Source organism: Cyphomyrmex costatus, unplaced genomic scaffold (genome assembly GCF_001594065.2).
Source record: "Cyphomyrmex costatus isolate MS0001 unplaced genomic scaffold, Ccosl1.0 scaffold23, whole genome shotgun sequence".
NCBI lineage: Eukaryota > Metazoa > Arthropoda > Insecta > Hymenoptera > Formicidae > Cyphomyrmex > Cyphomyrmex costatus.
Window position 1 is genome coordinate 1,529,149 of NW_017276368.1, and position 15,645 is coordinate 1,544,793.

General features: G+C 36.5%; 1 protein-coding gene across 1 annotated transcript in view; it reads right to left on the reverse strand.

Annotated features, from left to right (window-relative positions):
- Positions 1-2,762: 2,762 nt before the first annotated feature.
- The window catches only part of LOC108774088 (T-lymphocyte activation antigen CD86), a 120,462-nt gene continuing 107,579 nt past the window's right edge, over positions 2,763-15,645 (reverse strand). Inside the window, exon 6 of the mRNA XM_018540100.1 lies at positions 2,763-3,000. Within this exon, the coding sequence (XP_018395602.1) occupies positions 2,891-3,000 (110 nt within the window). The 3' untranslated portion in view covers positions 2,763-2,890. The remainder of the gene's footprint in view (positions 3,001-15,645) is intronic.

A 15,645-nucleotide genomic window follows, 5' to 3' on the forward strand; every position in this document is an offset into this window, starting at 1 on the left:
CTTGGATTCCCTTGCTACGACACGATCGACCCACTCGTGATCGGAGATCTATGGAGACGTATACACGGATAGATCAGTACGATACGATTCTTTAATCACTTAAAGCTTAACGTTATCTTAGCGAGCACGAATATGCACGCATTGTCCTTCGCGCGTCATCCGCAACCGTGCTTTCCATCACCGGAAATCCGGAACACCATAGTTTCGCTTCCGTAGTGTTTTTTCCCGCATTCACATCAATCTGTCCTCTTAGCAGTATCACTCGACGTACCAGCTCCACGCAAAATCTTCCAGTTTTCACACGTTCAAATCGCACGTCGGATGCGCACTCGGACGCACGAATAATTCGGGGAATCACTAGACAGATCAGAGATAATGGCAAGTTGAAATATTCAGAGGTTTTAAACGCATGCGGATTTCGATCACCTGACTGAAATCATGACTGAAGTCATGGCATTGAAATCAGATGAAATCCGAGGATTAACACGCGCATCGAATTAATCGTATCCGTACAGTAACCATGTCGTCGCGAGTTTCCGTTTCCCCGCAATAAACTTTCCGTCACTTTCCGCGACCGATATATTTCCCGGGTCGACGCTGGTCGGATGCCGCAACTGAACGCCGGGCGGAACTTTATTCGAAGAACATTCCGGGCGCGTCAGCTGGTTGCGTTAACTGCGACCGCACAAGCCGACGTGATATAATCTCGATCATCTCGGACGGGAATGCAATTAATTTGATATACATTTGGAATGCGACAGATTAAAAGATCAAACCGTAACGATATCCTTAAGTAGAATTAAAAATAAATGTATCTGCATAAAAATAAAATCGAGTACAAAACCGAGCAGTTTTAATTTACCTGTGAGAGAAAATAATCGCGTGAACTCAAACAGAACAACGTGTCACAATAACGTCAAAATTACGTTAAAATAAATCGCGATTGATTGAAAAGTGATTTTTAATTTGACTCATTTATAACACCATCTTAACACCATTTTGATGTCACGATAACTTTTTGTTCAGCTCGGGAAATTAATATCTCTAATTAAACGGCTGGATATAACGAGCCACCTTAGCATAATGGTGAGAAAACATATCAGCTAAACTCCGTATCGACCACGCCAATATTTCCCTCTTGCGAACGACGGTACGTCGAGCTTGGTTATATAACTTATCGAGTCTATCATACACGCACACGGATACGCGACGGTCTCGTGGCCGTAGTTGAGGATCGACGACCCTCGGGCTCGTAAATTCGGTGTCCTGAGATGCAAATGGAACGCCCGAGCGAAACTGCGGGCGTCCTCCAAAGCTACGAATTCCGCATGACCCGGGCCCGCATTATTCAGAGATACTTCAGTGGCTTTTTCGTCCCTCGCGAAAGGCGAAAATCGATTATTGTCGTAGCCGATTTCGTTAGCTAGTCCCACCATAGTAGGCGGCGGGCACGTTTTTGAGGGAAATATTTATTCGACGAAACTTTCGCGCAAGAATCAACTCGAAAAAGCGTAAAAACCCCTGCGGCGAGAAAAATTGCCAGTCTTACAAGTAGTCCGCGAGAGAGACATACAATTTTTACAATAACAGATATATATTATAACGTTTTCTTCGTCCGCGCATTTATTTTCCTTCAGTATCCTTCAATAACAATAATAATAATAACAATAACGATAGCTTTAGTGATGTAGAGATAAAAAAATTAATCAGAGATATTTTACGTATTTTCAAAGATATAAAATAATTGCTCCCCTGCACACATTAAAATAAACAAAATTTAAAATATATTCTATGTTTTAAACTCAGTGTGTCTCAATATTCTATAATGGCAAAAGTAATGTTTTAATATAAAATATGAGATTGCAACATATACGATATGTGCATTTGCGATTGAAAAGAAATTGCATTCGAAAGCTGGTGACGCAAAAGTTTTCAAGGAGGTCGGAGTGCACATCCAGCGGCTTACGAGACATTCGTATGATGCGACGTATATAGGTACATACACACATATCTCGGAAGTTTGCGCGACCGAGGATAAGTACGGTGAACCTCAAAATATTTGTTCTCTTCGACGGAAGAAGCCATACCGCATCCGGTGACCAGAAATTGAGTGAAATTCCACGCAGTGGTTTTGCCGGCGCGACGTATGTGGGTCGCCTGGTTAGTCCGTCCGGACACGAAAACACGCTGGTTTTTACCTCTTGAAATCCACGACAGTCAGCTGCGTTCGTCAATAGATCTCCACGATCTACGCTATCTACGCGATCTAACGCGCCCGGGGAAAAGAAATGCTAATTCCGCTGTCGTGAATGTCGACATGAGAGAAATCATTCGTTCTCGTCTCACGAGAGACGTGTTAGAATGAAATCATTCGTCCTTTCGAACGTCGCTCGTTCTCAAGGAGAGAATTCGCCCTGTCGTCTAGTTTACACATTCCCGTATTCGCACGTCATCTCGGATCTACACATCGCTATTTTCGATCGTTGCAGCGTCGTACGGTGAGACATAGAACACGCGGGGCACGAAAGTTGCTTTAAGGAAACGTGAGCGCCGGACAAGGCCGGCCCCGTCGAGTTCGTGCTCCGGAAGCGAGAGCAAAGCCAGTGAAGCTCTCTTACACGCGGTTGCAGCTGTTAACGGTTGCCGCACATTGTCTTCTCTTTCTCTCCGCGCACTTTCCTACCCTGGCGAGTCGATCGCAATGCGGAAAGAAGCTCGAGTTGATTTATAGAGTCTGGTAGGTAGGTGATGGTTAGCGCGGATGGTGCTCCCGTCCGTCCTTCCCCTCCTGATCTCTCCTCTTTCGCACCATCCTCGTCGTCGCCCCGATCTTATTTGGGTGAAACTATCGGCCGTTACTCTCTTACTGCAGTGCCTCGTGATCGACCAGTCACCTCGCGAAGGAGCCGGCGTGCAGGAGCAACAGGAGCAACGCGAGCGTCCGCGTGGCCGCGCCGCTGTTGCTAGAGTTTCCGTGCTGCATGGCCGCCGGATGTTCCCCTGAAACCCAAGAAAACCGCATACATATAAATTATTTTGCAGACGGGGACTAGGCGGTCAGAGATGCGGCGAGTGGAAAATTTACATCACCGCCTGCGTTTTCCGCACTCTCTCTCTACCTTTATCTCTATCTTTCTACTTCTCTCCCTTCCTCCTACCCGTTTTCCGGCTTTCTCTTTTCTCTTTCATTTTCTCGAGAAACTTGTGGGCATGAGAAATATACGACACAATCCCATAACCTCCTATCTTCATTTTAATCACAGATATTTTCTCTGAATTTATAATAGACGGTTTCGGAAACAACAATATATGGAAAGAATAATTTTGCTGAAATATTTAAAAATTAGTTAGATTAAAAATTTAATTATTGAATTGTCATAATAATATAATACAAGACGCTCAAATTGATTGCTAGAATGTCAAGGTTTTACAAAATTGTTCTTATTATGCTTGAGTTTTCTACATAATTGTTTAGATAGCTCCAATAAGATTAATGTATTTTCAGATTTGTCTACCTTTTTAAAGTTTTAGCAAAACATTTATTTTCGTGTTGAATCTAGTTACGCAATATGTATTCATTTTATTGCCGGAAGCAATTAGAATAAATTTCTGCGTAATACGAGTATATATGCGTACCAATAATCAAAACAACTAACGGTTATTAGAATAATCACGAATAATTAATCATGATTGTGTAAAATTAGGACTGCATTAGATTGCACATTAATTATTGAAAGCAATAAATATTTGAAGATGTCACTATGGAAAGCAAACATGGAATTTCACGTACTAGATTGTACTACAATTCATAATAAATTTGAAGTAATGGTGTATCGGTAATCACTTTAAATACTTATAAGATTTTTAACTGATATTAATTGCTTATTATATCATCTTCAGAATGAATTGATTATCATTCATAAAAAATAATCCAGAAACCATAATCATATTTTAATCGCTTCAGTAAAGACGTAGATAGATCAATCAAATATGAATAACGACAGCATGATAAAATTCAAGAAGAAAAAAAACTAGTACTTTTATCGAATGGCTATGTGCGCTTTAATAGATATAAGACTTTCGTAAAATGTTCGTTCATAGGAGACGGAGTCAAATCCATCGTTGCCGTGTATCGATTTCAGATAAATCAAATATTTAAGCGGACACATTACGTTAGATATTGCAATAGCGCTGCTGTTTGTCCCCGATCTCGTTCGTAACAAACGATGAGATTCCCGAGAAACTGAGATTCCGTCCAAATGTTGACGCCGGCGGCGTTTCCACGTCGCATGTTTCTCAAAAGTTTGCAGTAACCAGTGCATTGATACGATTTGGTGCATTCGGTATAACGACGCAAACGCATAAACGTATGCAGCGTATATACGACACGTTAAAACTAACTTCCAATCTCTCCACTCGGGAGGTATATGGTAGATACCTGCGGAATTCCTTGGAGAACCTTAAGCGAGAACCCTCAGGTGCTGTATCGGTAATCACTTACTGAAGATGGTTCGAAGTTGCCATCGAACTACAAGAGTTCTTCCCGCAGTTTTTATGCGGGGACGAACGTAAGTGCCTTATTCTGGTACAATACTGAAGTTATTATTAATGCAGCACGTTGCGGGTATTGCAAAAGTTCATTATCATGGCGTGCGTTTCGAAGTATGCAGGGGTATTTAAGTGCGTTATTTATGCAGTTTCTTAGTAATATTAAATTACGACCACAAGCTTTTCCTCATTGCACGCAGGAGCGATTATGTCACCGCGATGAGTTTTCTTACTAAGGTTTGCACTAATGGGATTGAAGCATATATTTAATAAGAGCTTCGTGCTAACTGTTTTTAAAAGGAAAAATATAATAGAACATAACATCGAAATTATGATATAACTAATTAATGAAAATAAAATAATGAAGTAATTAATAAAAGTAATTCTTTTGGCCTATTCATTTAATTTATATGATGGAAGTATAAATGAAAAGAATGACATTGCTCTACACTGAAAAAAGATTGGCTGAATATGGCACAGCATTTTTAATTGGCTGTAGTAACCAATATTTTTCTTTCAATGTAATATCTACAAAAGATAGATATGAATCTGTGAACAAATAAATTTTTTTAACCAAAATAATCAGGTAAGAAACTTACGCATGACGAGATTCCTGCAAACAATTTTGACATTCTAATAACTAGTTTGAACATTCTAAATTATTTTAATAGCTAAACAAAATTATTTTCAGTATCATTTTGTACACTCATAAAAGAAGATATTTAAAAACGATAAGATGTTTAGTTTTTTCTCAATATTTTTTCTCGGCTAAGAAAAAAAATTAATACTTTTTAGTGTTTTTTAAATAGTTAAAACACTATAGTGTTTAAATTTAAAAACTAAAACATCTAATGCTAAAATATATTTTATTATTAAACCGTTAAACGTTTGTTTTGAAAAATATGTTTTAAATATAAGCATTCTAAGCATTGCATTTTTACAGTGCATTGTGTATTTAACTATATTTTTAGATACTTCAGCAAAATTGATATTTCCGTGTATTATTCGGGAAATAAATATCGTGTTTTCTAATGTCCATTTTTCACGATCGGCAGTAACATGAATAAAAAATGACTGACGAATCTTCATACACCGTGTATAAAGCAACAGCGTGTTTTCCCTCTTGAACAAATTCTCCGAGAGAAATTTATAACCGTCTATGTGTGCAACAGCTCGTTCGACGCTGATCGAGCTCGAGAGAGCACGCCAAAATTTGACCAGAGATTGATGTAAGACATTGCGCGGTAAAGATCAACGAAAAGAATCAAACGGTGTTCGTACTCGAGCTCGAATTTCTTTCACCTCCGTACAGCGCCCCCTACACAACCTATCTCCTTCCCTTGCGCATTCATCCAAAGGGGATGGATTTCTGCACTAGAACGTATTTTTTCCTCTCTGCCAACGTCCGCCTGAAACGCGAGCTAATTTACGACTCGCAATTCGACGAACGACTGCACGGCCGCAAGAACCGCTCATTTTTCAGCGAAAACGAGCATCAGCGTCTCGGGAAAAAAAAGAAAGAGAGAGAGGGAAGAAAGGAAAGGAGAAAAGAAAGCGACTCTTGAAACGATGGCCCGGGGAAGTAAATCGACAGCAAGAGAAGGGATGAAATTGCCATAGGTTTTTCAATGAAAGACATCATCGATGATACACTCCACACTTTTAGAGATGCTGTTAACGCGGCGAGATGTGGCACAGAGTACTTGCGTAGATTCAAAATGCATGCCGTGAGTCGTTGTACAGTATGTGAGATTTTAATTAATATGGAGAGAGAGAGAGAGAGAGAGAGAGAGAGAGAGAGAGAGAGAGAGAGAGAGAATATGCATAGGATCACATTTTTCGATCATTGTTTCCTTTTATAATACTATCTAGTACTGTTTTTCGTTTTCTTTATGGAGATCTTGAAAACCCCACCACACAATCTGTAGGGCAGACTATAGCTAAAACTCCAGGTATGCGGTGAGCAGCGGCAAACCCATGCCTACATGGAGTCTTAGCTTATATCTTTCCTATCTACTGATAGACATGCAGCATTGAACTGCAATAAGGGCAACTTCAACGTGAGAGAGGCCCGTTTATACGAGACATAAAGCTATCATAACCCGCCAGTAATCTCGTGTGAATAGTTCTTTTTCTGGGGCCTAACGCAATAGCTATAGTGTACTCGAAGTTTGATAATTTCTGTCTCCACAATTATTAAATATGTATTTCATTTTAATAAGTATATACAATAGAGTTCAAAATGCCGTTTTCGTCACATTACACACGGTATAATTTGTCAGGATTATCTGGGTTTCAGTAAAGTACTACAAACACAGTGGAAGAATACATGTGAAACAACTTGTGGAATGTCAAGTGGAACTCAGTAACGAACTGCTGCCTGTAAATATGCGTTTACCGATTATATTTACATATATATAAAATTTTTGTTAAAATGGCCACAAAATTGCCACAGGTTACCACATGTACTCTTATAATGGTTGAATCTACTTTGAATATAATATTCTGATAAAAATAACATGAGGTTGATACAAGCAGTTTAACGTCATATATTTGGAAAACTTAAACAATAAATGAAACATACGAATAATGAAAAATTGTTTGTCTAAAATATGCTTTCATCATTTGTTTTAAATACAATTAAGATTATTACATAGAGAACTCTAATAATAAAAGTTGTGCACGACGTTATGTCGACGATCATGCGTATGGTACTTATACACGCACAGATCTCTCGTGCAGCATGGCAACGGAGGTTCTGCGTTGTCATCTCAAAACATGGAGTTTTAGGCGAGGTGACACTCGAGTCTGTGAAGATCGAGCCCTTCGACTTAAAACGCATTAACACGCGCCCGTCGCGTTTACAGAACGCCAAACAAAGGACACGCCATTTAGTTAGGAGCTCCGTTCTTCCGATGGAAAAATTCATTCGTCCGGTGATCGTGTCACCATTCATTTCGTTCAGTCTTCCGAGATCCGAGCCGGTCTTCTTAAGCCTTGTTGTGCATATTTCCTTGCTTGAGGACAGTTCGCTGCCTCTGAGCTTGATCGCGTTCAGACGATTCAAGGTATCGTTAGCCCCTAGGCATTGTCGTCAGTGCGCATATATACGAAATTAGTTTCTTTCGCGTTTCATTCGCGCGACATCATTTCGTACGCGACATATGTATATTTGTGAATAGTGTAATATAATAACTGCAAATAAACTGTAAAAAAAAGGCGAAAAGACGATAGTGACATTAATTTATTCCTCTCCACAATCTAAAGATAATTACACAAAATTAATATAAGTTAATTTCGACAGACTGTGTCACTCCATAATTTGAGAAACAGAAGCGTGTAAAATATTTGTTTTTATGATCTTTATGTTTACCAATGTTTATATTCATCAAAATATATAAACTGCTTAATCTAATTATTTTTGAACATTTGTGACGTACCCTTCCTGAACGTCTTTCTGTACAGTAATACCTAAAGCTTTCGGGAAACATACATCGTACACCGATAAACGATGAAGCGAGTAGCTTTGAAGCTGTCCATAATACAGCTCCGCCGCCACCCGCCACACCACGCCACGTTTCGCATATAGGGTTAGTATTGTGACCATCATCATTATTATCAACGAAAATATCATTATTGTCTCTTCGCCTTTGACAATGACACCAACAGCAAAATAGAAATGACTTAAATTGGTTCAATTGATATCATATGATTGTTATTTAGTTGTCGAAAATATGTATCTAGATGGCAGTGGTCCACTTCCGTTATCTTTCGGTACACATGTTGTTAAAGTATCTCGTGATGCAAAAGTGAACTGTTAGCCATATACTAACAGGCATTTAGAACAATTTGCATAGCTGCAGAACCGTATATGCATAAAAATTGTGTAATTTACGTATTTTACGCGTGTCTTTATGATGAAAATGTAATTAGATAAATTCTTTATACATCTAATTATGTATAAACTATGCAAATTTGTCTGGATAATTTTTCAATGGTTTAGATTATGTTAAGTTTTCATGATGAAATTTGGCAATATTTGGTCAATCCTGTGCTCAAACCCATAGCAACACTGGACTGCATTAAATATCAGGAGCCCTATTTTTTAAAAGTACCGCATACGAAAAACTGAGGAAACATCATAGTATGTGTTACGTTTATTGTAGCATTTTCCTAATTTGGATGGAATACTTATCAAGTATAGAGATCCAGTTCTATACACGTCACGAGAAAAGCTCGTTCATACGAGACAAACCACTACTACGACCCACCGCGAAGTGGACTCATGCGAATGGTCGTTTTTTGATGGCGTATCGAAGTGATCAATGTGTCTCCCGCACCTTGATGTTTTCTGTCTCGTTTTCCTAAATATTTAATACTTTTATTCTAACAAGTATACAGTTATCACAGTTATCATAGTTATACAAGAGTATACAGTTTTCAAAAGACAGATTTTAGCTCATGGTACACAATGCAGCGTAAATTTTCAGAATTTAATGATTTGATTTAACGAGAAATATCGATAACTGCTCGATACTGGATCACATTAGAGATAATTTTATTGCAATTCATAATATTCCATATTCTAAGAATTATGAATTGGAGATCTGAATGTTGAAGATTTTAAGTTAAAATCTCTCTTCCATTTTCTTTATAGTTTTTGTTTTTAAAATACATAATTTTATGTAAATGTATAATATTAAGCCAAACATATTTCTATATAATTATTAAAATTATTCGTAGGTGTATTCTTAAACCAATAACTGTTTAAAACAATTCGCTTTTTAATAAACAAATAAAAAATCACTTTAAAATTGCATAACACATAAATACTTTTTTATATATTTTAGTAATAGTTATAAGAAGCATTTAAAATAAAGCATTTAAAATAAAATATTGATCAACACATTTAATATTAAGCGCATTTAATAAATACAATTTCATTTCGAAAATAATTTTTTGGGGATTATTTACAGAAAAATACATTTCTGTATAAAACATACCTGTTTCTGTATAGAAATAAAATAGTCCATTGAAGTTAATTAATATTTGATTCTAAACAATCAGGAGACGCGGTAGCGTCTCCGGCCATGTTCAAAAACTGCGAGACGCTACAAGTCTCTTATCCCGAGTTATGTTATTATCCAAACATTAAAAAAATTTCTAAAGAAAAATTTTATAATTCTATTAATGTAATATTCTTTTATGTATTTTATATTCATATATACCTATATATTTAGATCTCCCACATATTCAATCCTATGTATGGTATTATTTTTATTATATTATATTTTTTTCTTCTCATAAAAGAGCGTATCGCTGCTTAAAAGCGATGCATATATAGTGTTTTTTAGCTTATTTTTTGAAAATTTTAAAAAATGATTCTAATGTATATGCGAGTGATTTGGCATAAAAAATTATATTGTTTGTAATAAGGCTCAAAAAATTTTTTTAAACTAATATAGAGAGACAGGGCAATGAGCCAATAAATTCGTTAAAATCTTTTAAATTAATCTAATATAAAAAATAATATAAAAAATTTTATTTCTTTTATATTCATAAATTATATTTCAAAAATATTACTATCTTCATTACTATTGTATTTATATTTGTTTTATATGTATACGTATACACATACGTGCGAGCGCGTGTGTGTGTGTGTAAAGTATATAAGAAGATCCAAATTGTTAATATATACAAATTAGAACATATGTATAGTCTGATATTTTTACTGTTTTAATGATAATTATCAAACATAAGTGTTAGCTTTCAATGATTGTTTTATTCTTTAAGCTCCAAAATAGTACCCATTTATAATTAAAAAAAAAATATGTCGTCTAGATTTTAAAATTAGCAATATTTTTCAAGGAAAATAAAATCGGTTCCAGATAGTTATGATATGCTTTTGTATCCGCGAAAACCGACCGCCTTTCGGAATTCTCTTATTGATTATAGAAGGCGATAATGAAGGCGATACTTTTACACGTGCCATGCTACCGCCGAGCTGCGTAACATTGGCCACGTAATATTGGCTGAGTTCTTGAATCCAAGCGTTAGTAATAACATGTAACATGACTGACGTTGATAGATTAACTCGCAGTCGAGAGTAATAGCCGAAGAAGAGAAAATCCAATTTCGATAGGATGACGACGGCGTGCCGCCGTGCGCCATGCTGTAACGGTAGCGCACTTGCGAATTCTCAATACGCGAAATCGTATATCGTGCATTAGGAGAAATTCGCGCCCGCGAGATCTACCTATTTTGAAACTTTCACTTTGACATTTTTCGAAAACCGAGTTCGTTAGACAATAATTACTTAAATATGTGCAATAGAAATATATCATGTATGTACGCCTCACTTGCGCCTTTATACAGAACGTATCCTATACATTTTTTATAACTAATATGATAAATGCCATGTAGGTAATGTTATTACCGGAAATCTTATTATTTTTGTCGCAAAATAAGGTACGTTTTACTCCTTGGAAGCACTGCAAAGCGGTGATGCAATTATCCCTGACCATACTAAACGGCGTTAAGTTGAATATCCAACATGCAGCTTTGCAGATAGTTAAACGTAATTAAACTTTAACCGCTTCATATTAAAGTCTTGTTTATAAATTAAAAGAAATTATCATTACAAACAGTCACAATTTGTCTAGTATTTCCTGAAGTACGTTTGGATAATTGAGAATATCTTCATCAATTAATTACTTTTGCAAAAATTTAATTTGTACAAAAGACTTTACACTAAATATAAATTGGCGCTAAATTCATTGCACTTACGAGCAAGCGATCATATAAAATTTTGGTTGCGCCTACACAATTGAGATTTTCATGCGAAGATTCAATCAAATTCAATTAATCGCAGGATTAGCAATTTACTGGTGCTATTTGCAGCCGTATTAGCGCCTCTATAGCGATTGTGTGCGCGGATATCCAAAGGCTAGGCTCAGATGTACGAGACCAATTAGTAAATCAGCGGTCACCAATGTTTACTCATGACTGATGAAGGTGGCGATATCTCGCGGCGATAACGCATGAATCTCATATAGAGTAATGGCGGAAAGCGATTCAAAATTCTTATCGAATTTTGCGCACAGTCAGCGCAATTAAAATTAGCCATTTTAACCCCGTATATAAGTGAAATGTTGATTTCATTACGTATACGATGCTCATATTGCACCCTCATATGTGAAGTATATAACCATTGGTTGAATGGATTCACTGGCGCGAAGGGACAGACTGACATTTATCACGAATTTAGGAAAATTGGAGAATATTTCTATCAAACTCAACGAGATCAAGAGCTATGATACTCAAACGGTCCTAATTTGCATGTCAACGTTGTTTTGCATATCTTTGAACGATACTGAGGATGCATTCTAAAATTACATCGACAAATTAAAAGTACAATTAGCTCCATAATTTGTTGCAGCAAATTTGTTGCACAAACGTAATCATTGCGTGATGTAAAACTTTTACGCTAATGTGTAATTAACATTAAACTGTTTTACATTAATGAAAATTGTTTGCGACATAATGGAAATTTTAATTTTTAAAAACAATTTGTTGTTTACCATTCCATATAACAAAAGAGTGCAATCAGAACACGCGGCTGTGCCGCGAGAAACGTCATTGGAATAGCCCGGCGCAACAACACGCAAGAATCTCCAGGTAGTTTTAGATAACGTTGTACCATAGCGTACACAGCTTAATAAACCGTCTCTCCCAAGCCGAGGGCATGTCCGCTTTTTATGTTTCCGCGACTTTCGAAGTGCAGCCGTTTAAATCACGGCCAAACTTCCGGGTTTGCGCCTGGGGCATACTCTTCTTTCGGCCTTGAAATATTTTCTACCTGCTATCTGCTTGGTTCCTTTCCCTCTCTCTCTCTTCCCTCTCCCCTGACCGCCGAGGTCGACGTCCTGATCTCTCTACCTTATGAAAATCTCGATCATAAAGCTCGTCGAAGTTTTCCCTTTACTGGGATGCTGCACCGCGGTAATCCCGCTAAGGCAGCCTGATTTGCAGCGACTGCCAGAAAGAGAAAAGGATGAAAGGGATGGGGAAGGGAGAATTGGATACCGCTCTTCCATAGCGTAGTACGCGCGGGGGTTGTGGCAGCTACCAAGAATTATTGCGCGTTTTTATGCAACAATGAGTGGTTGAGCATCCGGGCCCAGCCCGACGACGAATAGGCAGCACGTTAATACAATGTAACCGCCGCGAGGGCACATTGCGTCACGGACGAGCTTGTAACGCTGCGTTCGTCGTCCTTCTCTAAGCTATTCATCTCGAAAGAAGGAAGCGAGGATTCTCCAGGAAAAAGGAAAATCCCGACTATGGCAGCGGCGGCAATTCACCGTTAACTTCATTCCTCGCCCTAACCCTGAATAGGGCATGTGCGTATGTTCATCCGCTTGTATTTTGCAAATACGGATTTATGTGAATATTAATATCAACATAAAAACTCAAACTTGGAGGATTCTGTTTCACTCGTAATCGAATTAAAATATTGAAGCGTCGAATTCGAGAATTAATAGTTTACAAACCGCGAAAATATGATATTCCTATTAAAATACGACGAGGAATATCGCTTTTGTTCAAGTTGAAATTCCATGACTCGTACTCCTGATATTTTAATATAGTTCGCAGGAACGTAAAATTCATTCAGACGTCATGATAATGGAACATTTCTCTACTTTGAATAAGAAAAACTCAATTAGGAAGCCGTCATAGGAGACGTGACGTTTCCGCTGATTACAAAAACTGATCTTCTTTCATGTTTTAAATATATCAAGAAAAACTACTAAAAACCGGCCAACGTTATGTTACGTCGAAAATGTAAGTCACGGATCAGTGATCCTTTCAGAAAAATGATTACCCTGCGAAGTGCAGTTTGTTCGGGCGGGGCAGTAAAGCGTCCACGTACGTGAACGCAATCCGGCGTTTTCTCCTTGTCTGGCGTCGAGGATATGGCTAGCTCCCGAGGATTTCCCAACTATCGTTACAACACGATGGAAGCTCGTTGTGCTGCGAGTTAACGTAAAGAATTCTTGGAACTGCGCGTGCAATTAGTTTCCACCACAAATCGATCGCGGCACGTAAAAGCCGTGCTTCGACCTAAGTAATTCGTATGAATTACATGGCGAAAAAGCGAGGAACACACATATAATCTTGAAAAATTCTCTAATATAGCATATCATCAATTAAATGAAAAATTTTCGTAGATGTAATCTGCTAGATTTTACGATTTAAATAAGTTTAGGATGATAAAAGTTTATATAATTTCTGAGGAAAGTAATTATTTGTTAGAGTAGAGTAAGGTCGAATGTAACAATTTGTCTTTGAGATTCGATCATGGAAAAACTATTACAGAAAATCTGTTGATACCTATTGCGAATATATGTATTTTACTTTATAGAAAATATAAGATTTCAGCTTCGTGATACATAGGACCAAAATTATCAGTCAAAAATGGAGATAAAATAAAATGATACAATCCGATGTAGGATCGATTGTAACATAACAAAGAGTCAATAGTAACATAGTCAAAATAAAAAAATCTAGAATATATTATTCAAGGAAAATACAATAAAACTCTTAAAATAAAATAATTCATTCTTTTTTTTGCTACTGCTCTCGAATAAATACTTTTTTTATTATTTATAATGCCTGTTCATAAATTGATACATCCTTTTTGCTTTTATTAGTTTTTCTAATTTTAGTACGAGGCATTCTAGAATTTAAAAAATTTATATTATAGCCTAAAACAAAATAAATTTCAACAGTCGGAGTCGATTTTAACATTACATTTGACCCTAAACAATAATGTTACAATGGACCCCGACTACATATTTAAACTTTATTTAATTAATTAATTAAATAATTTATAATTTATAATATGCTAAAATAATCAGTTTAAATGTAAAGGAAGAAGAGTACATTTACTTGCAGTGGAAATATTAATATCACAATTTTAATACGTTCGTATATTAAAACTTTTGGTTGAAGGGATGCTGGAGTGATTAAATTGTGAGGACATTGCAGATCGATGTAAATCTCCGGATTTACTGAATACAATGAAAAGTCCTTTTTTAGGGTTGAAGTAGACGCAAATTTGAGTGGTGCTGCAGTGGATTTTGTACTAAAATCGGAAAAAAGTTAAAAACTTACACTTTTTCTACTCGAAGAGCTGTCACCTGACGCAAATATTTCTTTAATACCAAGGTTCTATAGCTCGTATGGACAAAATAACAGTGCAGCACCAAGCGGATTACGAGAATGAACAATACTGAGTTTATATAGTAAAACTAAGATTAAAAGCTTAAAAAGAAAGATTTTTATATCAATCTGCAAATGATGTGTATATGAATCCTGAGCGACGACTCAGAATGATAAATAAACCAGTAACTATGTCTAGCAGTAGGTATTCGATCTTGCAAGAGATGGCGTTGCAGTATGTTAGATAAAGACAGATATGCGTTGAGTGAGACACAACGACATAATATTAGAAATGAATAAAAGATGTCACTATTATCAAATTTGAAATTAAAATAATCTGTATTGTCAACCTCGATCATCACTCTCAGCATCCCTTTAAGAATATACTTTTCTCTCTAAAACAATACACCGCATGCCTAAGTCGCTGGAAAAGTTATGATCAGTTTTCAATTAGCTTTGTTCGTTCTATACTCAACAAACACATATGTATCGGTCATAGATTTGTAAATATTGATTTGTTACTTTCGCCCTCTGTTACTTTTAATCCCATTCTATCCTAACTTTTAATTATAACGTTCGAAAAAAAATTATTAAATAAAGTATAATTTAAAATTGACAACGAATTAAAAGATGTTTAAACACCGCGAGCTTTATTTATGTAATTTTTCATTGTCTCTGAAGAAGGCTCAAAAATGAGCCGAAACATGTAAGAATAATTTTTGTAATAAATAAGTTTTGCTTGATGAAAATCAGCGTTTAAACTAATGATATTAATATCTTTTGTAAAGTATTATGAAATTATACTGAAAATAATAGCAGGTACTTAAATTTACAATTAAGTTGATGTTGGAAAAAGCATTTTGATAAATCACA